General features: G+C 38.6%; 1 protein-coding gene across 3 annotated transcripts; it reads right to left on the reverse strand.

Annotated features, from left to right (window-relative positions):
• Positions 1–8,470: 8,470 nt before the first annotated feature.
• tdrd5 (tudor domain containing 5) lies at positions 8,471–19,283 on the reverse strand. Of its 3 annotated transcripts, none has more exons than XM_061034114.1 (19): positions 19,095–19,283; positions 18,352–18,595; positions 18,013–18,215; positions 17,295–17,589; positions 16,894–17,075; positions 16,529–16,612; positions 16,313–16,369; positions 14,972–15,134; positions 14,334–14,506; positions 13,958–14,172; positions 13,580–13,789; positions 13,434–13,500; positions 12,872–13,072; positions 11,992–12,126; positions 11,364–11,426; positions 10,442–10,627; positions 10,274–10,336; positions 10,159–10,234; positions 8,471–8,614 (listed from the first exon to the last, which is right to left on the reverse strand). In XM_061034114.1, exons 2-19 carry the CDS (start codon positions 18,578–18,580, stop codon positions 8,499–8,501), a joined length of 2,718 nt encoding a protein of 905 aa, XP_060890097.1. In that variant the 5' UTR covers positions 18,581–18,595; positions 19,095–19,283; the 3' UTR covers positions 8,471–8,498. The 3 variants fall into 3 exon arrangements, with proteins under 3 accessions (XP_060890097.1, XP_060890098.1, XP_060890096.1); XM_061034115.1 differs by having other exon boundaries at positions 10,274–10,315; positions 19,090–19,283; XM_061034113.1 differs by having other exon boundaries at positions 19,090–19,283.
• Between the last annotated feature and the right edge of the window lie 1,500 nt (positions 19,284–20,783).

The raw sequence follows: 20,783 nt of genomic DNA on the forward strand, positions 1-20,783 counted from the left end.
CAATTGGTTTGAGTTCTTAATTTAAACCGCTAAAGCAGCTCACATGTGAATGAGTTCACGGTGCAGAACGAGCAGAAAGAGAGGTGTAGCTGCTATTTTGGTGTGTGTGTTATAACTGATGGGAGGTGCAGGGAACTATTCAGGTGTGTCACTTGATCTGAGCATCAGATTGCTGGGTCAGTCAGCTGTGACCTTCCCTCTTTGCATCCAGGATTAAACTCCTACAGAATGACACTGACAGGCAGTGGCTGTTGTTTGAGTTACAGATAAAGATCAGTGGTCACAGTGCCCAGACGTGGTTACAAAACATTACAAGCATTTTGTTTTTGTAATTTGTACTAGTTGTTTTCTCTTTTTATATTTTCTCTGGTGTTGTGTTTTATCTGGAGTATAATATTTTGTATTTATCTCAGGTTGTATTTTTGTGTATTTAATATGTTTTTTATATCATATTTTTCTTGTATTGTGTTTTTCAATATATAATGTGGTGTTTTATTTTTGATTCTTTAAGCTGGTTTTCTATTTTTTTTTTTTTTAAATCTGTTGTGTTTGTCTGTGCTGTATTTTTTATGTATTAGATGGTGTTGTATTTTTTTATACTTTATTTTTTTCTGATGTCTTTAAAAAATAGATTTGATCATGTTTCTTTATTGGCGTTATCTGCCTTCTCTTATTTCACAGTGAGGCACTTTGTGACTGATGTCTGTGAAAGCTGCTATAAAAAAAAAAACACGTTGTTTTGTTGGCAGAATTGAAGTAGTGGTTAGGGTCTGTATTTCATACTGTAGCAAACACGTGTTGGGAAGCAGGCAAGCAGTACGTGATGAGACTGCTTTAACCATTTATTTCAATTTAAGAACCCAAGCAGACGAGCCTAACACTGGCTTGTAGCACAGTTCGACCCATCTCCCAGACAAAATATCAATCACAGGTGTGGAGTGTATGCCTGAGGTCTTAGGATCAATAGAGACGGAACAAAATGAGGATAACTACGAAGACAAAGACAAGAAGAAGTCCTATTGAGCTACAATATGTCTCCTGCCATTTCTGGTGAATTTTGGCAGAACAATATGTGAGGAAAAAAAAATACATTTAACGTAAGAAAAAAAATCTACTCCAACCAAACAAAATGCATCTTTGAGTCAGGGTACTGTCACTATGAAACAAAGAAAAAATCCAGCAAAACTACATTTAACAGAAAGTTCTGTTCAGCAGACAAGATTTGATTGGCAGGTGGCTTCTAAACTGCATCCAACATGAACAGGCTTTGAAGGTGGAGCCTCCCTAAAATCTAATAACACATACATCTGGTTCTGTATGCATACAACACATACAATAAACATACAACCATTGTACTGGGTGGAAGCACACACACCCATGTACGCATACATATTAGCCAGCTGTTTAGGAGTGTGTAAAGAGGGAGCTGCATCTCTATGGCAACCTGGGGAGAAAGAGGTCACTGTGTGTGTGTGACAACAAAGCTAATGCCATTTCCTGTGCTGGGAGGCAGCTCTGATGAGATGCTTATCTGGACGTGCCCATCCCTGCTATTTTAACGTACTGACTGTTGTCTGTCTGACCATGTCCAGTTTCACTTTAATTTGAATAAAGATCCATTTCCATTTCAAATGCATCCATCCTAATTAACCCTTAAAGATCGTTTAAAAAGTTTCCCATTAACAGAGCAATATAAAAACAACCCAGTTGATATATCTTAAATCTCTTTCATAGAGCATGTGCAGGTCATACCCCTTCATGCTTTGCTCAAAGTTCTTTCCATCGCTTTCATGTAGTTTTCCAAATTTCAAGTTTGACAGCAAGTGATTTTTTAAGATGAGTTAAATGCCTTTGGATTACCTGCAATCAAATCAAAATTACTGTCTTTGCATAAATGTCCAAAAAGTGCAATAATTATGTGATGCAATGTTAAATCAGTTAGTATACTTTCCCTGTTGACAGATATCAACCTATCAGGTACTAGTTTGGGATTCATCAACTGCAGTACACATTTCCATCATTTTGTTCGACTGAATTTGTTTTTCCTCAAAGACATTGACATAAAGGCATGAATTACTTCAAACTGCCGGCTTAAATGTTATTTCTAATATTGGAATCAGTATCGGCCCTGATTTTCCCAATTGTTGTTTCCCTAAAGTTAGACACCATGATATGTCACATTTTATTTGTAATTTCTATCCCCTAACTACATAAGGTGGGGTTAAGACAGGACCCAGCAGGCTGGGTGATGTGAGATGAGCTGAGACCCCATGCAGGCCCCCTGAACTATTTTATGGTCCTGCCCCGACATTCAGAGTTGGTGGACGGCAATCAATTCAGAATATTAAATTGGACGTCGGTCAGGACATCCCATTTACACCAAGCCCATATAGTTAGGGGGGCTCTGTACCTTTAAGGGAACCCTGAACCTAAGACAAGATGGATCCACACAGCCATCATGCTGGGTCTGGTTAGAGAATTTAAAGTGGTGGCTCTCCATCTGTGTAGTGGAAGCCTTAACATAAAGAAAATAAATAACAGACTACAGTTACATTATGCTAAATGGGGAATATATATTGATTCTATGACAGTACTTTGATTCTCTTCAAATTAAGGATACATGTTTTGTGCTTTACAGTCACTCTGGACAGATTTTGAATGGAACATTTTAAACATCATGCAGATTTCCTAACCTGGCCAGCTTGACTCATCTTGGTTGGGTGATTAAGGCTGACCCCACCTTGGCATTGTTTTCTATCATTGTTTGTGTTATTCTGATAATGGTGGAAAAAAACAATACAACTTTGGTCTTAAATGGCATGGCATTTCCCCTTACAATTGAAACTCTCTTTAGCATTTCTGCTTACTCCTTTGTGTATACCTGAACGGTGTAGATAGACCTCGAGCTTCCTCTATTTTTCTGTTATTCTCTCATATGGTCATATCTTATTCAACATGTAGCCAAGTTATTCACCCTATGGATGTGTGTCTTCAGCTACACTCTCATCAGCCTAAAGTTTGATCACATTTTAAAAGTACATTATATATTCAATATTAGGTTGGATATTTAAGTCATCTCTTAGATGGAGGCAACGCAAAACAAAGCAAGTTCAAATGAACACTTATTTGCTTCTGCCTCAACATTTTTCAAGAAACAAAGTTCTGAAGACTGGTTAGGAGATATGTTTTATCAGTCTTCATGTTATTACGAGACTGTTGTTTTCAGCTAAGTCTTTAAAGCGTTTGAACTTTATAAACAAAAATAATTTCTGGTGACATTTCTTTCCTTTTGTCTCTGCAAATATGGCAGAGGATGAGATGGAAGTCGAAGTGGAGGAGAAAAGAGACTAAGAAAATCTGGGGCAAGAGAAAGGGGATAAAAAAGGGAAAGAGGAGAGACAAGATTTGGGCCGGAAAAAAAAACAGAACAAGAAGATTAAAATAGATGATGAGGAGACATCAGGAAGAGAGAGAAGGAAAAAGAACAGGATGAAATAGAAGAGCAGAGGAGGTGACGATTGATCATGACTCAGCATCACTCTGTTGGCTGTTAGCGAAGCCGTTCATCAGGTGACCCTTGATCTGTGTGCCCTCCATTCAGACCCACTTTCTCTTAATACAAAGTTTCATTACTTAAGTGAAGAAGGACGACATTGGTTTAAGATTGATTACTCACAGCTGGTTTACATCAATTTCTATCCAAGCAAACACAAGAGCAGATATGCAACTTTTTAAAATGAGAAGAAATGACCAGAGTACATTGTAGCGTATCGTTTTTTTTTAGGATGTGCAAGAATGAAGGGTTGAAAACATGATGGCAGAGCACTGATAATCCAGGGTTCTCTTGGGTTCTGCACTTACATGATAGGATGCTATTTCTGCCGTGGTAAACAGATATACGTTTCAATTAAAACAAGGTGGTGAGTAGATTCTAAGCAAAAAAACGCCTGTACCTCTTCCAGGCGACCCACTATGTTCCTGCCTAATGTCTAATGACAGTGCTTAGTTTTCCCAACTAAGAGACATTGAGAGAATTGGAAACAACTGCAATGGTTTTTTACATTCCTCGCCTGAATAGGAAAAACGTAACTGAAGTTAAGGAATTTACCAACGATCCTTTTCATGGCTAGGATACATGAAACATTTTTTGGTTGCTTGAATTTGCAATCATATTCAATCTGTTACAGTCCAAAGATGTCATGGTAATGGGTGCATGTATTGAATATAATCAGTTTCTGTAGATTCAAACAATATGGTAAATAGACTTGAGCTTGTACAGTGCTTTTCTAGTCTTCTGACTCCACAAAACACTTTTACACTGCAGGTCTCAACCATTCCCACATGCTATGTAAAGTATCAGTATTAACTAATCCATTCATACACACCGAGGCAGCACGAGCAACTAGGGGTTAGGTGTCTTGCCCAAGGACACATCGACATGTGTCTGCAGACGCTGGGGATGGAACCCCGATCTTCCAGTTAAGAGGTGACTAACTCTACCACTGATCCACAGCTGCTGTTATCTTCCTTGACCCCTTTTGCTCTGCACTTGATCACTACTGTGCTGGTGTTGCTGTCTCTTGATGCAAAAGCTGCTGGGTGTACTCCTATATGTGATGAATGTTTAAACTGAAGGATTTCCATGAGTCCCAGTGCTGACAGTAGCAGCTTTGCCGCTGCTTTGAGACGTTGCCTATACGAACAGCTTACAGCCTCTGCATGCGAGATATGTTGTATAGCTAAGTGTCTTTTGTTGTAAAGGCTCTGTGTAATGCAGCAAAGGGACTGACAGTGGAGTGAGCAGAACAGATTCACAGCACTTATTGGAGGGCAACACTTTCAACAGAAACATTTACACATATAGTATATCTCTCTGCCTTTCCTGATTAATGTATACATTTCATTTCTTTTTATAGAATGAAAGACCTTCAGCAGAGAATGAAATGCTCACTCGAGAGGGAAAACAAAAGAGGGGGACGGAGTCAAGAAAAAATGGAGGAGAAAGGAGGGAACAGAGAGAGGTCTGTGGGGAAAAACAATACCCAGTGATGGTGTATATTGTCTCTGTTGTCACTGATGGCAGTTTGATGCATTGCACTGCTGAACCAAAGACAATTGTGCGAAGGCAGACAGCCCAGTGTATCTGCATATCGATTACTTGTGGCTGCTATAAATATGGTTTAATGGAAGTGTCAGCGTGTGCCATGGCATATTAACTGAGCATGGAGCTGAGCTGCAGCTGGATGCATGCTGGCAAACAATAATGGACACATCTGCAGGTGGTCTAAGGAAACTGTACAGACATGAATGTGGACAACAGATATGCCAGGAAGACTCCCTCAGTAGAGCAAAGCATGCAATGTCAGGAGTTAAAAAAAAAAAGAATGTTTTGACTAACTCAGCATTAAAAATAAATGAGTCGTTTCAGAAGTGTCTTTAAAAGGGAGAAGGATGTGGTTGATTATAGTAAGGCCCTACTCTATAGAAAGCCTTGTACTCTATTGTTTGGATTTTGCCTTGAAACAAGACAAATTGTTTTACATGCATTAAATACTGTTGAGTTGAATGTGTTAGTGGAAGGAAAAAGGCGGGACATAAATCTGGTATGTAGAGTTGAAAGCTTGAGTAGGAGAGCTGGTTGTGCTGATAAGTGTGTGTTTGGGTGGAAGCAGCAGAATGAGAGGCCTCAGGGATTAGCAGGAATATGAAGCTTCTCTTCCTCCTTTTCAAATTGTCCTCAAATTAACACAGCAGATAAGATGTTTGACACAGGGATAAAATTAAAGGCGCCTCTCTTTTATCGCTCACTGGGGGAGTATGACTTAATACATCCTCATTTACACACAGCATATAAATTCACACACGCACAGCTCCAAGCTGAACACTACACACACTATGAGAACGGGTACACAATTACATTCGCACACATTAACATCCAGAATCACTTGCAAGGTTGAGGCAGACAGATATAACATATGCGTGTAACCTACAAAAATACAAAAGCACTACAAAGGAAAAGCTTGATGCAAATTGAGCAAGGCTGCAGGGAAAACAACAAAATGAGCAAAAAATGAAGGACAGTTGGAAGGGGAAAAAAATAACATTACAGAGCTAATCCCTGTATTACACTGTAGTCAAAGAGGATCACAAGCTTTAAAAAAATCCAAACCAAAACATACGTCTTTTCCAAAAATATAGAGTTTAAATGATTGGGGGGGGGAAGATAACAACAAAAGACATAACTACCACACAAATTGTTTTCTTCACCTGAGAGGTGAAGGTTATCTTGTATAATCCTAATATTACAAAATCTAAAAAGCGTGTTGTAATCCAAAATCTCTCTGGTATTAATAACTAAAGTAACTATATGAATGTAGCTGAAAAAAACTTAAATCATTTTGCCTTAAATGTAATGACAGTTGAGTAGTTAAGCGCTCATGTATACATTATAGTGCAAGTTATTAATTTGAAATTCTACATTGGTATTGTCCAATACTGCCCTCTGGAGGCAGATTTTAATTTTTTTTGCACAGTCACCCTGTCCCAACAGAAGTAGACCTGGTTCATTTTGTTCAACTGTAAATCATTCGATTGTTAATCCATCTGGCTGTTGGTGCGATTAGACCTCAAATAGTTATTAACTAAAGACCGCTTCTGCTTTGTTTCAAATATACCAACACAAGAGGGCTGGATTATAGCCTGGTTTTCTGAGAGGCAAAGAGATTAAGAAAAGACAGGATGGTACTTAATGCTGTGTAATATAACGCTCATCACAAGCTGATAAAACACAAAGTTGAATGTCAGTTTGAATTTACTGCGTAGGGACTTTGTTTACACACTGTTGCAGGCTTATTTAAAAAAAAAAAAAGAAGAAGATACAATTAAAATCTGCAGTGTGCAAATCATTTGTTTTTTAAATTCAAATCCAATAATTGTTACCCTTTGTATTTTTTCCTGTGTAAAATTACAACATAATTCTGAACTGTCCATTGCTACTTAGTTGAGTTCTATTTAAGTCAAATCCTCTCAAAATCTTAAGACAGTTCTGCAAGCCGGGTATAAAAGTAAACCATTGTACTCAAACGATTGGTATTTTTTAGTCATTCATAAAACATCATAGATCACACTTTGGACAATCAGCTTTCTTCCTACAGAGCTGTCGACCTACACTTTTTCCCATCTTACATTAACTGTTGATACATACTCTAATACATACTTATCATAATATAATACTCTCACTTTGAACAAAGCATGAAGAACACTAAACAAAACCCTACAGAAATCCAACTCCACAGAAAATATGTAATTATTTCAAGAATTGATTAAATAGAACCTCAGACATACTTTATATATAAGTTTTTTAACTTTTTACTTTGAAATCCAATTGTTATCATTTATTAATGTGTGGGAGAAACAGGAGCATCCCGGAGAAAAACCCAGCGTGTGGTGTCGGGCATGGAAGATGCTGGCCACTCCCGCTTCTGCACCATTTGCAGGTGCTTATATTTGCAAAGACGTTTGAGAGTGCATGACTTCTTGAATTTCCTCCACCAAGAGACATGCTCGACAACAGGTGCTTCTTTGTGCGTCTCAGGTGTTCTCTCTGTCTCCGCTGTTTCATGGATCAGTTCAGCCGTGTCCTGGGCCATCTCCGGAGTATCCTGGACCGTCTCAGCAGTATCCTGGACTGTCTCTGCTGTTTCTTGTTAGCTGCTAATTCAGTGAAAGCAGGGTGTAAAGCATGTAGGATAATGCTTTATTGTTCTGCTGTGTGAGTAAGAGGAAGAGCTTTTCTTATATGGAGGCCCTTCAAAGGCTAATCAGCTCAGTCAGTAATAGATCAGGGAACTCCATAGGATTCAGACTCACTTTCAAGGACTCCACAGTCTCTATGTTTTATTTAATCTCCTTAAAACATGGAGGAAAACTATTTATTATCTTATTTATAATGTAAAAGATTAGAAACTAATGACAAATGAAATCCTCCTAAAAATTATATCAAATAAAATGTATTCTCCAAAATCAAATGAGAATTGTTGTTACATACATTTCAGTCATTTCTATTTTAACATAATCTGAAATGTTTTAACCCTGTCCAGGACACGGTGTAAAAATGTAGAAGAAAATTCAACCATTTCAATAATCACATTCAGAATAGTCTTTTTCTGGGAAAATAAACTTCAGGCAAAGAAAAAAAAGTTCTTATTTTTTCAACAAAAGCATTTACAGAAGGACAGCCTGATGAGATTTACAGATAGAAAAAGTGCTACAATTAAAACAACATGAAACAAAGCCTAACATTGAATTTAACTTATCTAGAATACATTAAAATGACATGAAAATCAAATTCTTATAAAATTAGCACTTTTAGTTAGTACATAACTTAGCTGCTGTCTGATAAAACAATTCCTTTAGCTGATTCTCAGAGAGTGTCAAAGATGTTTTATCAGTTATGTAGTTATTATGGATTAAATATTCCTTCTTTCGTATTGAATCATTCAGGGGGATGTCTTGATATTTTCTTGAGTGGATAAAGGAGGCATGACCTGCCTCGACCCAAACAGAGGAAACAGAATGCCAGAGTTCCTCAGGGGGAAAGAAGGAACGGGCACACCTGGACAACAGAATAACACGTGACTTGTATTAGTATAAGACAGAACTATTATACTTATTAGAGCTCATCTGTTTTTGTGTGACTGGAAGCTTCATGTAATAGAGCTTTCAAATGTGACCTAAACAGCTCAATGTACACAATTTTCTCATTAAAAAAAGACAGTGAAAGGCCACACGAACAATTAGGGATGTATTAGTTGGAAATGTGTGACATCGGCCAATAATGTGGCATGCACTGATGTCTGTATCTGTTGTGTCACATCAATTTAATGCTGATGCCAAACTGCTGATTCAGAGAAGAGGTTATTTAATGGGCAGAAGAAGTCATCTGTTGGCCCAACTTGGATTTGTTTTTTATGGGCAAACGTTAAATTAAAATGTCAGCAGTGTAGAATCTTACATCGTCTCTGGGAGAGATCAGCAACATGTAGACCATGTAGGATTACCAAGAAGTAAAAAAGAAAATTACATTGGCAATCATCTGAATTGATATATAAAGATCAATATTGGCCTTTTACAATCAGTGCATGTCCAGGAACAATGAGACCCTGTGGTATGAAACGTAGGCAGAGCTGACAAACTCAGGTGTAGGTGCATCAAGAGAGACAAGGACAAGTCCCAAACTCGCAATTGCAAATAATTCTGTAGATTTTATATTCATTGAGGCAAATGTCTATAATGTCAGGTTTCTGAGAAGAGTGGATGATTATTATGAGAATACTTACAGACAAATAACAGAGACAAGAAGCAGGTCTAAAAGTTATTGTCTGTTTTTGTTTGAATGTAGTCACATACGTTTGTAGGTCTGACACTGTCTTCTTATCTGCCATGCACTAATTCTGTTTTTATCTTGTTTTTTAATCTGTGAAGCTGTGTAATGCACTTTGAAACAGTTTTGTACAGCTCATAAGAAACGATTTCCAAATAAAGCAGCCTTGACCCATTTAGTTTTCATTCTTCACTTCAAACTTTGAAGAATCGTAGTGGAATGCATGTGTATCAGCACAAATGCAATGTAGTGGGGGGAAAAGCCTGTTTGGGCAAATGGCACTGGTAACAGGTCTAATTAAATTTTTGTCAGCTTCTCAGTACAGAAACATCTACCAGAGTAAGCAGCAGGATGGAAATCAATACGCCCTCTCTGCATCCATGCACGCAGACTAATTTCATTGAAGGCTTCTCTTTCTCTGTGTACATGTGTAGGTTAATGAAGGTCATTGTATAATCCCATTAGAAACAACAGTGTGTGCATGGAGAAGTCAAGCCGTTGTGTGTACATTAGGGCTTTAGTTGCAGTTATCTTTCAACTTTTTGAAGAGATTAACATTTTATAGAATTTTACTGTAAAATGAAGGCATTTTGACAAATTTACCATGTCGAATTTCTGAAGTTGATCTATTATCTATTTGATACAGGAAAACAATATTCACTTTGAATCCTCATAAAAAATGTTTTAACTCATGACTTAAGTGCACTTTGTATCTCAAAAGAAGCAGTGTGTGTGCATGTGTGTGTGTGTGTGTGTGTGTGTATTAATTTATTTACCCTTGTTCAGGTCGGGGGTGTGCAGGCTCAATGTCCTCAGGATCGGAGGTGGCCTCTCAAACAAGGGGCTAGGAATGTGCTGCTGCCCTTTTGATGTCAGACAGCATGAGCTGAGATTAATGCTGGATAGAGTTGTTTGAGGAGTCAAGCTCTGTGTCTGAGAAGAGGGTAAAGATTCCTTAATGGACAAGAAATAACAAATAACACAATATGATTTCTTGTTTAGTTTTCAAAAAAACTGAAGTCACAGAGTCACACAGTCTCATTTTAATTCACTACTCACTTTAAGCTCGGCTTTACAGTGAGCTGGACTAGTTTTCATCTGGATCAGATCAGGAGGGGCGAGAGGACTGGAGGTTGGGGTGGAGGTCCTGGTTGAAGGCGAGTTGTTGGTCATGGGCCAGCCCAAATCTCCACCGCTCAGGGACTCTTCATTAAGCAAAGCATTGAATGGGCTGGCTTCTGTAGCCTGAAAAAGAGACGACAATAATATGACTTCAGGGGTGTTTATTTTACACTTTTGATACAATTTTAAATGTGTTTGTTTGCTGGCTGCAATATCTGCTCAAATCCATCATAACCACATTTATCACTTTATCTCAATTTGGTGAAGACTTGAATTGTATTTGATATGTAAGTTAAGAAAAACAATAAATCTCTTATCAGTCCATTTTGAATTCATGCCTTGACTTAAGAAGCAAATAATAACACTTCAATACAAGAGCTACAAAAACGGTAATGTATTTTCATCTTTAAAACAGCAGTTCACTAGTCACCCTGCTGTTTATGGATATGATTGCTGTATGACCCTCATCAGAAATATTAAAGAATGTTCATCTGAAACAAGCTTGACGCCCAGAAACAAGCTCAACTACATAAGCGAGAGCTAGGCTTGTGTTTCCAGTTTACAATATGGGTTAATGATTTGAGACACTCAGATTTTTTTTTAACCTAAAATGGATTTATATGGTTTTTCCAGTTTCAAATGTAAAAAATACAACCTGATAATGTGTTAAGGAGAAACACTGATACTAACATTTTGCTTCTGCTACCATCGTTTGCATCACATTGTTGTTAAATAGTGTCACGAAAGAATTTACAAGAAATCAATTCTTCTAACAACCCCTTACAAAAGTACATTTGCATACTTGAACACATGCAAGGCCGTAGTGGTTTAGAACAAAATGAGTGTCAGGTGGTCATACCTGAATGTGAGTGCTGGTCTGTTGGTCTCCAATAACCTCAAGGGCGGGAAGCTCTTCTTCAACCTGTAGGTAACCGTTGCACTGTTAAAATTCCCTTCCATGCTTGTTCAGTTAAACAACACTACTCATTACCATATGAGAGACACAATCGTGTAATGCAAAAGGCTGAGTTATTGCCCAACACAAAGCTGTGACCTTCAGAACAGTATAGAATCGTATTGGACTACAACCCCCCCTTGACTGACTGTGTGTGTGTGTGTGTGTGTGTGTACCATTGCGTAGTGTAGCAATGAGCCTGCAGCTTTGACAGTACTGTGTGGCTGGTAAGACGAGAGCTATGGGCAGTAGAGAAATAAATCTTTCCATCAAGAAATAAAAGATTGGGTGAGAAAAAGGAGAAGAAACAGGGAGAAAGAAAAGAGACAAAGAGTGTGCTCTCAAAGATAAGAAACAAGTATGAGCTAAAATCCTCCACAAACATCCAACATATATAGAGAAGAGTCATTAAAGTGTAATTTGGCTGCACTGCAATCCCAAAGATTCTAACACAGAATAGCAGCAGCTATTTCAGCTATGTCTTTTTGTGTCTGTGTGTGTGTTTGCTGTGTGTACTGTGTGTGATAATTACCTTTGGAGACAATAACATGGATTTTTCAAGCTTGCTTGCAGGCTTGGGGGACAGATTAGTCTCTTCTTCTACCTCTGGAAGGTCAACCATTCCCTCCCCCAAATAGAGACTAACTGGGTTGAGCTGGGTGCAATGCTAACAAGAGAAAAGGATAAAATACAAGTAAACAAAATAACCGCTGTATTTCAGTCAGAATATGCGATTTTTCACACATAAATATAACAGAAATCAAGTATATCCTCTGAAAATAACTGTGAGTCATGACTGTCTACAATGAGTGTGACACCCGAGTCCAGCAGTCTGTGATGCTTTCCGAGTCCTGTCTTCACTTTGTTTACAAGTGAAGACGGCCGGCTCATCGCCCAGCATATAAAAGTTGTTTAATTGAGGGACTAGAGAAAAGAAGAATAACATACTGTACTCACTGCTTAACTGCGTTTCTAGAACACGGTCATGTTGTGTAAATTTACATGCAGTGTGAAGAGATGAGCATAATAAAGATCGCTAGCATTAGCATGCTAACACAACAATGCAGTGCAAGTTGTTTTGGTTTCATGCAGGTGCTAAAGGGCGACATCTGCTGGATCAAAAAAAATCGCATATTCTGTCTTTAATAAGGTTCCATCTTTAGTCAGATTAACCTACAGATGATTTGACTCATTACTTACATCAACCAGAGTTTTAATGATGCCAACTATTATCATATCTACCAGTACTCTCTGTTATGGTCAGCATTTATTTATTTAATACAGTGGGTTCATTGTTAACTACATAGTTGTGCCTGTTTTTTTCTTTTACGTATTGTGAAAAGACATCTGCCAGTCAATCAAAACTAGTATTTTTCATGACTATGGAAGAATTCAGTTAGTGTGTGACTTACAGCAGCACTGGCTGCAGGGCTGCAGGCTGTCCCATGGCCCTGGCTCATCAGGACAGTGTGGATGTAGACGTCGTTTTCAGTGTGTGTGTCACACAAGTAGAGCTGCAGCACATCTCCTGTGTATCCATATAAAGCACCCACCAGGGTGCGATCAGAGCACAGATTCTTGAATGACGCAACAGCCTCTGCAGTCCAGCTGCCCTGCAGGACACAAACCAAAAATGCTCTCATTCTCACAGAACTGTGGTCACACTACAATTTGTTACATCTGCAATTTAGCAGATTGCATACGCAAGTTCCAAACTTGAGAGGCTGCAAGTAGACAGACTAAAATACAAAACAGTATTACTCTAATCATGACGGGAACCAATAAAACACTAACGTTGATTTTTATGAAAATGCAGGATGTATGAAGAGCATGAAATATAACTGTCAGCTCACAAATGCAGGATTTGTGCTAAATACATCGGACCACTTTGGGATCAAAAGAAATTAGTGAAAGTCTTTGTCAGTGAGTTGTTTCTATATATCAGTTGTCTTTTCAGGTAGAAATCAGACTCACAGTCGTTGGTTTAATTCCAGCGAGTGACGAAGGGACAGCTTGTGCTTGAAGGATTGAATAACATGATCTGAGAAAAAGAGATATGAACTTAAGAGAGGATCCAAAATAAGCTATGATTAACTTAGTAGCAGTAGTGTTGCTCCTACTTGAGGAACTTGAGGTTGGCAGTCTGTTCCACATTCATCATGCCGTAATCCACAAAGTACACCTCCACCTGAGCGGGGCTGATGATCTGATGGATCACCACTCGATAGAACCACATCCCCGTAGGCGACACACAGCAGACCTGACCTCGTCGGACAAACCGCTCCGGGAGCCGGTACCGCTCTGATACCTCGGGACATGTGTAACATCGTCTAGATGAGACAAGAAAAACAGAGACAATGTCACCTTCAAAGAGAAGCAAAAAGAACTCAAAATATGCCAAGGCAATGAATGAGGAAATTTGATTTGTAATGTTTTATAGCACCAGAAGGTTTCAGTACATTATCTTTTAACTACGCTACCACTAACAAGTCCACCACCTCATCTCAATTATCATGTCCTCCAAAGCTCGGGTGCCATCAGGCTCACTGAAGCGTATGTAGAATTCCCAAGGCGACTTGACATGTTCCACCAGCACTTGGATCAGCTGTCGAGCAGCATGGGGAGTCGGAGGTTTGAGACGCTGACTCTGAACGGCATCCAGGGGCACTGAAGGGCTGCAATGCACCTGCATGGCAGGGTACACCTCAGACGCCTGCAGGCAGACACAAAAACAAAGTGAGAGTGGTGAGTGCTCACAAAACTCTAACTTCATATTTACTGTCATTTAAAACATGTAATAATGAGTCTATTTGGGACACACAAAGATTGTATTTTGAAATGTAAAATATTATGACTAAAAAGATGTAGCCAAACCTTTTCGTATGTCTTTGAATTATTATTGATCTCAAGCTCCTCGTCCTCGTCAGATGTGATATTTTCATCGTCTTCTTCATGTTCGCCTTCCCAAGGAGACTCTCCACAGCTGAAGTAGAAGCTCCTTGATGGCAGCTTCACACTGTTCTCAAAACTCTCCGTCTCCTTAGACTCTAATAAATTAGAAAATAAATACATGTACTGAGTAGTTTAAAGACATTGTTCCCGAATATATCTTCATCACACAATCTCAACCATTTATTGTAATGGTAGTTGATAAACTGTGATTGATTAAAACACTGTTAACAAAAAATAAAGACTAGTGTCCTAATAAGAAACAGATAAATAACTACAGAGAAAGGAAGAGGATGGAGTAGTAACATAACACACTTCCATAAAAAACTTTTCCTTTATAGCAATGCGTGTCACCACCTCCTTTGATAAATGTACGTTATTTTCCACTATTTCTTCACCCAAACATATACCATATTAATTATATTCATATAAAATCAGCAAAAAGCTGATCATTTCAGTAGCTACATAGTTCCAGGTTACATTTGTTTAACATTCCTGTATGAAACCTGGCAACATGACACAAACTGACAGAGATTATTATAACACACTGAGCACATGCACACCTGATTGTGTAATATCACTGTCCTGTATGTCCATAACTATCCAGTGTTGTCCACTGTCACTCCCTGCAGGTTTTAGGTGGAAGGTGTCACTCATGGCGCTGACCAGTTCTGTGACACTGACGAAGCCGCTCTGTAGCAACGGCAAGTCCTCGCCAAAAAACTTCTAAGGAACAAAAGACATCACAGGTTGCTTTCTTCTCTCACTATAAGGGACAGGTATAACTTCTCTCACTATAAGGGACAGGTATAACTTATTCTCTCACTATAAGGGACAGGTATAACTTCTCTCACTATAAGGGACATGTATAACTTCTCTCACTATAAGGGACAGGTATAACTTCTTCTCTCACTATAAGGGACAGGTATAACTTCTCTCACTATAAGGGACAGGTATAACTTCTCTCACTATAAGGGACAGGTATAACTTCTCTCACTATAAGGGACAGGTATAACTTCTCTCACTATAAGGGACAGGTATAACTTCTTCTCTCACTATAAGGGACAGGTATAACTTCTTCTCTCACTATAAGGGACAGGTATAACTTCTTCTCTCACTATAAGGGACAGGTATAACTTCTTCTCTCACTATAAGGGACAGGTATAACTTCTCTCACTATAAGGGACAGGTATAACTTCTTCTATCACTATAAGGGACAGGTATAACTTCTTCTCTCACTATAGGGGACAGGTATAACTTCTTCTCTCACTATAGGGGACAGGTATAACTGTTTCTATCACTATAAGGGAAAGGTATAACTTCTCTCACTATAAGGGACAGGTATAACTTCTTCTCTCACTATAAGGGACAGGTATAACTTCTCTCACTATAAGGGACAGGTATAACTTCTCTCACTATAAGGGACAGGTATAACTTCTCTCACTATAAGGGACAGGTATAACTGTTTCTATCACTATAAGGGACAGGTATAACTTCTCTCACTATAAGGGACAGGTATAACTTCTCTCACTATAGGGGACAGGTATAACTGTTTCTATCACTATAAGGGACAGGTATAACTTCTCTCACTATAAGGGACAGGTATAACTTCTCTCACTATAAGGGACAGGTATAACTTCTATCACTATAAGGGACAGGTATAACTTCTTCTCTCACTATAAGGGACAGGTATAACTTCTATCACTATAAGGGACAGGTATAACTTCTCTCACTATAAGGGACAGGTATAACTTCTTCTCTCACTATAAGGGACAGGTATAACTTCTCTCACTATAAGGGACAGGTATAACTTTTTCTATCACTATAACCCTGTGACTAGTTTTCTAAAACACCTGTGACGCCATGCTCCAGACAAAAACATTGCATGACTTCTTGTTTTGTACCTTGTACTCTTCTGGCAGGTTATGCACTGACACTCCACCACTGGTCTGACTGACAACCTGCAGAGAGTCCAGGACATATGAAAGGAATTCATTACATCACTTGAGACCATACTTTGCAGTCCTCTATCAGCCAAAATAATCCCAACTATGAAAGCAAAGCATATTTTTATTTAAGTCATTCAGACATCAGCCTATAAAGTAGCAGGAGGGTCTGACCTTTCGCAGCTTGTCTTTCAGCTCCTGGCTGATGGTGCCAGCAACTCCATTCTCCATGATTTGTTGGCGAAGATCCTCCTCAAGCTGGGGTAGAATTTGACATTTAAAATACTTCTTTCCTGCAGTTTCTTGATGATGCATTTTAGTGTTACATAAGTGTATTTTGAATGTATGCTTTCACATGCTGTATAGTCAGTTGTAGGTTCAACACAAGAGAGATGAGATACACACAATTTCTCAACACCAGTTTGATTTAGTTTTTGTATACAAGATTTTGTCGGTTTTTCCAGTTTATTCAATTATACCTGGACATTTTGATTTTGGATAAAAGCCGCCTTGCTCCCCAATCTTAAATAAATACAAACCTTGAGGACACGTTTCTGAAAGAGCTGACCTTCCCGGCAGAGCTCTGGATCCGTTTCCTGGTCTTTCTCTACCATCCCTGGCTTGTTGCCGACAGATGTCACATCTTTAATGACAGGACCCAATGCATTCATAGTGGGGGACTGGTTAAGGGGGCTCTGCTTCACTGGGACTTGGGAGTGAACTAGAAAGGTATTTTGAAAATGAAGACAACCAAGCCCTTAAAAATGAGGAGGACATCATCTATCAAATCAAAGACGCAGTTATATAATGGAAGAACAAACAAATATGCGAGCAAGAGTGAATAAGAGATAAATACAAAGAATAAGAATTGTGTAACTTAAACAATGTTTCAAGAAATTTATATATTTACAGCCTACCATAACTTTCTATAAAAACCAACCTGGGGCTACTGTTGGCATCTGAGTTCTGGTGTTTGGCTCATTCGAGTTCCACTTTTCAGGTGTCGGAGATTTTGGCTTAATCGTTCCAGTTCTGAGTGGTCTGAGCTGCGGCCTGGGGAGCATTTGTTCTCTTAGAATCAGAATCGAGCCCAGCCTGCTCTGCTGGATAGCAACCATGTCAGTCGCAGCCTCCAGCATCTCTCCAGTGGAGTAGAAGCCGTAGCTGTGGACACGCAGTGGGTGTCCAAAGCAGCGTAGGAAGCAGCCCTCAAGGTCTGACAATCTGAACGGACCCTGGTTGGAAGTGGCTGCATTATTAATTGAAACAGGAATATATTCTATGGCGACTGAACTACATTATTCTGTTAGAAATACAAACATATCTATTAATAAATAATATATAAACTGCACAGTTGTCCATGTCTATAACAAGCTCATCATGAAATCAACAAGAGTGGCCGAATGACAGATTTTGGACAAATGTGTCCTAGACGACCTCCGAATGTTGACTGAGGAATCTGATATTACTACTTCCTCAATGCAACTTGCAATTTGCATTTACACCTGTATTTACAGCTATACTGGTGTAAACAAGGCTACAAGTTAACAGTTTAGACCCCACAAGACAAAGCCGAAAAACAAGAATCTTTTGAAGTACTCGCATGTTAATAGATTAGTGCTAAAATAATAACTTGACATGATACTCTCGAGTGATACCTGGGAGAGCAGTAAGTGGAGTTGCGCCCTCAGGTGAGCAGGGACAGCTAGAGGAGCACGCCCTCTTCTAGGAAGGACCACAGGTTGACAGTAGCGAGAAGAAAAGTAGCTAGCACCTCCCCTCCAAACCTTCTTGTTGGTTTTGGCTGTGCGCTGCCTGGCTACAAGCTCTTCAATGTTTCGGGTTGATTCATCACTTACAGCTGCAGTGGTGTAAATGTAAAAGAGAGATCATCACTTGTAAACCAAACTTATTTCAGCATAAGGATCTTCCTTTACTACTGAAATTTTGCAGCATTTAAGCACAAATGTAGCTTGAATGGAGGTGGGACGCTCTACCCGTTAGGTATGAACTGCCATCTGGCCTGAAGTTAACTGAAGCCACATCAGGCATCTCCTTCACCATATCCATGATGTGTCTGAAGCCCAGGACTTTCAGGGGCATGGGATGTCCCAGCATGGCCACATAGTCTCGCCTGAGCTGGTCAGGGTCCAAGCCCATCTTGGATGAAATGAGCAAGGAACGTACATCCTTTTTCAACTTTGCCAAAACTTCTTCCTGGCTCATGTTGCCTGCTGATATCTGCGGAATATATAAATTGGGAAAAACTCAACCACAGAAGAATTTAAAAAAAAAAGTAAACAAAGTTCAAATCAACTTACAAATGCTTGGATACTTACTGTTGCTGCCAAAACCCCTTGAACACTCTTTATTAAAAAAAATTATAAAAAGCCATCAGATGAGGTCAAATTGAGACACTTAAATTTCCGCCATCTTTACCTGATAACTTTTTTTCTACTCTGTTAATGTAGCATGACCTTTCCATTTTATGTTATAAATTAAACAGGTGCAATGAAACTTCAGCAAGAAGTCGAAAACATAAAATTACATTTGGCTGAAACGTAAAATTAGTTAAATTTGACGCTAAACTTTGCCTCTAAAACAGCGACGTGCTGTGCAAGGAGCCCCTTCACGGCAGGTTTACGTCAGTAAATAACACAACTGTTGTTTTGAACAAGTTAAAAAGAAACATTACTTTATTGTGAAACTGCACCAGAATTATCATTAAACCTCACCTTACCCCAAGTCTTCAATATCTTCGGTAACCTCTCAAGATAAGTGGACTAGTCGCTTAATTTACCTCCACACCTGCTGCTAGCAGACCACCTTGCACGTTGCTGGGCGACGTTAGCAACTCCAGTGTAAAAGGTGCAAAAAGGAGACAAGGCCCTCTGCACTTCGTTATCAAGATGCAATAAATGTTTATCCACGTATTAACAAAGACGTTTTTAGAATACCTAGTAAAGTTAAAATAAATTGACGCGTGAACCTCGTTGACTCAGCTGCAGCGTTTTCTCAAACAAAGATCGTTTATTTATCGATGGTTATATAAATTTTTTTTTAAAAAGCACTAAACTCTGGCAAGTTTCCTGTGTCGTGTTCCCCACCAGAGAGGGAAGTTGGACGACATTCAAGATATTTCAAATATTTAATATGCAGGCTTTACAGAGGACTGTGGAAAAATATGTATCTTAAACCAAGACTCACTGACCAGTTTATTGTTTATTTTTTTGTTTATTGTTGATATTTAGTGTTATACCTTTTTACAAAGAGAGCACAGTTTACCAAAGTAAAATTCCTTGTGTGTTTAAGCATACCTGGCCAATAAAGCTGAGTCTGATTCTGATTCAGTTTAGACAATCAACGTGTTTAGATTAATTAAAATGGTTTGCAATTTTGCATATGTTAGGCTAAGTATCTCTTTAAAATTAAGTGTAGGCCTACATGTTTAATACAGTAACTAGATTAAAATATATCAAGCAGACAGTAACCATTTGGGTGGACTCCATTCTTACACGAGTGTATGTAGTACAAAGGGCTGTAACATTTCTCCTGCTAGTTTAAACAGCGCTTAATGGACCATTTGCTTGGGTGTGCACAAATGTAGACTCAGAACTTCTATAGAACAAGAACCTGTGGCCTGGGTCGCAGAATAAATTATCTGTTTAATTAGGGAGCCAATAGGGAGCTTGTAAAAGCAGAGTAAAACTGCATCAGCTCTTTGGAAATGAAAGGCCTGAGTCAGCACACTCCCCTTAAGGGGAGTTCCACTAACATGACTTGTTGTAAATTTTAAATGATGGAGTTAAAGAGAAATCTTTCTTAATGGCACTGGTTTTGCAAGAGTCAAAAACAAAACAAAAAACCCAGATACACAATAATTTTGGGTTTTGAAGGAAAAGATAGACACACTATTTGTGAGTAGAAAGCAGACTGTAAATGTTAAGAAAGGTAAACTAGTTCATGTTTGTGGCCCCACAAAGAGTTAGATAGTTACTGTGTACCACAAATACAATTTATTCCAGCTGTTAATATCCCTATAGGATTAAAAAAAAAAAACAGTCCTTGTGTGTGTGTGACCCAACAGAAGTCGGAAAATCCCTTTCTCGAATTCCACTCAACCCTGCAAAGATAAATAATAATAATAATAATATAAAAAATTGTGTATATAAGTGTATATATATAAATACAATTTAATTCTATATATAGTAGATACAAATTGAAGGAACTATATTTTTTATGTCGATCCAGAGCAGATATGGAGAAACAAAGTTGTATTTTTTTGTTTCTTAATTTCACATTGTGTAATTATTTTATTTTTTCTTTAATTTTAGTGTTGCTTTGACTAGAGATAATGAATTACTGTACATACCAACTAAAGTTCACTAACCTGGCGTTAAATGAAACAGAGAGGGCGTCAAGTGACACT

Source organism: Labrus mixtus, chromosome 3 (genome assembly GCF_963584025.1).
Source record: "Labrus mixtus chromosome 3, fLabMix1.1, whole genome shotgun sequence".
Classification (NCBI taxonomy): Eukaryota; Metazoa; Chordata; class Actinopteri; order Labriformes; family Labridae; genus Labrus; species Labrus mixtus.

What these genes read in the sequence shown, in the direction of transcription:
- tdrd5 (XM_061034114.1), bottom strand. Translation starts at nt 18,580, where the DNA reads ATGAGCCAGGAAGAAGTTTTGGCAAAGTTGAAAAAGGATGTACGTTCC. An exon ending in TGAAAGACAAGCTGCGAAAG is followed by an intron (nt 16,370 to 16,528) that starts GTCAGACCCTCC and finishes GACTCTCTGCAG; the next exon opens with GTTGTCAGTCAGACCAGTGG. An exon ending in AGACCAGCACTCACATTCAG is followed by an intron (nt 10,628 to 11,363) that starts GTATGACCACCT and finishes TCTCTTTTTCAG; the next exon opens with GCTACAGAAGCCAGCCCATT.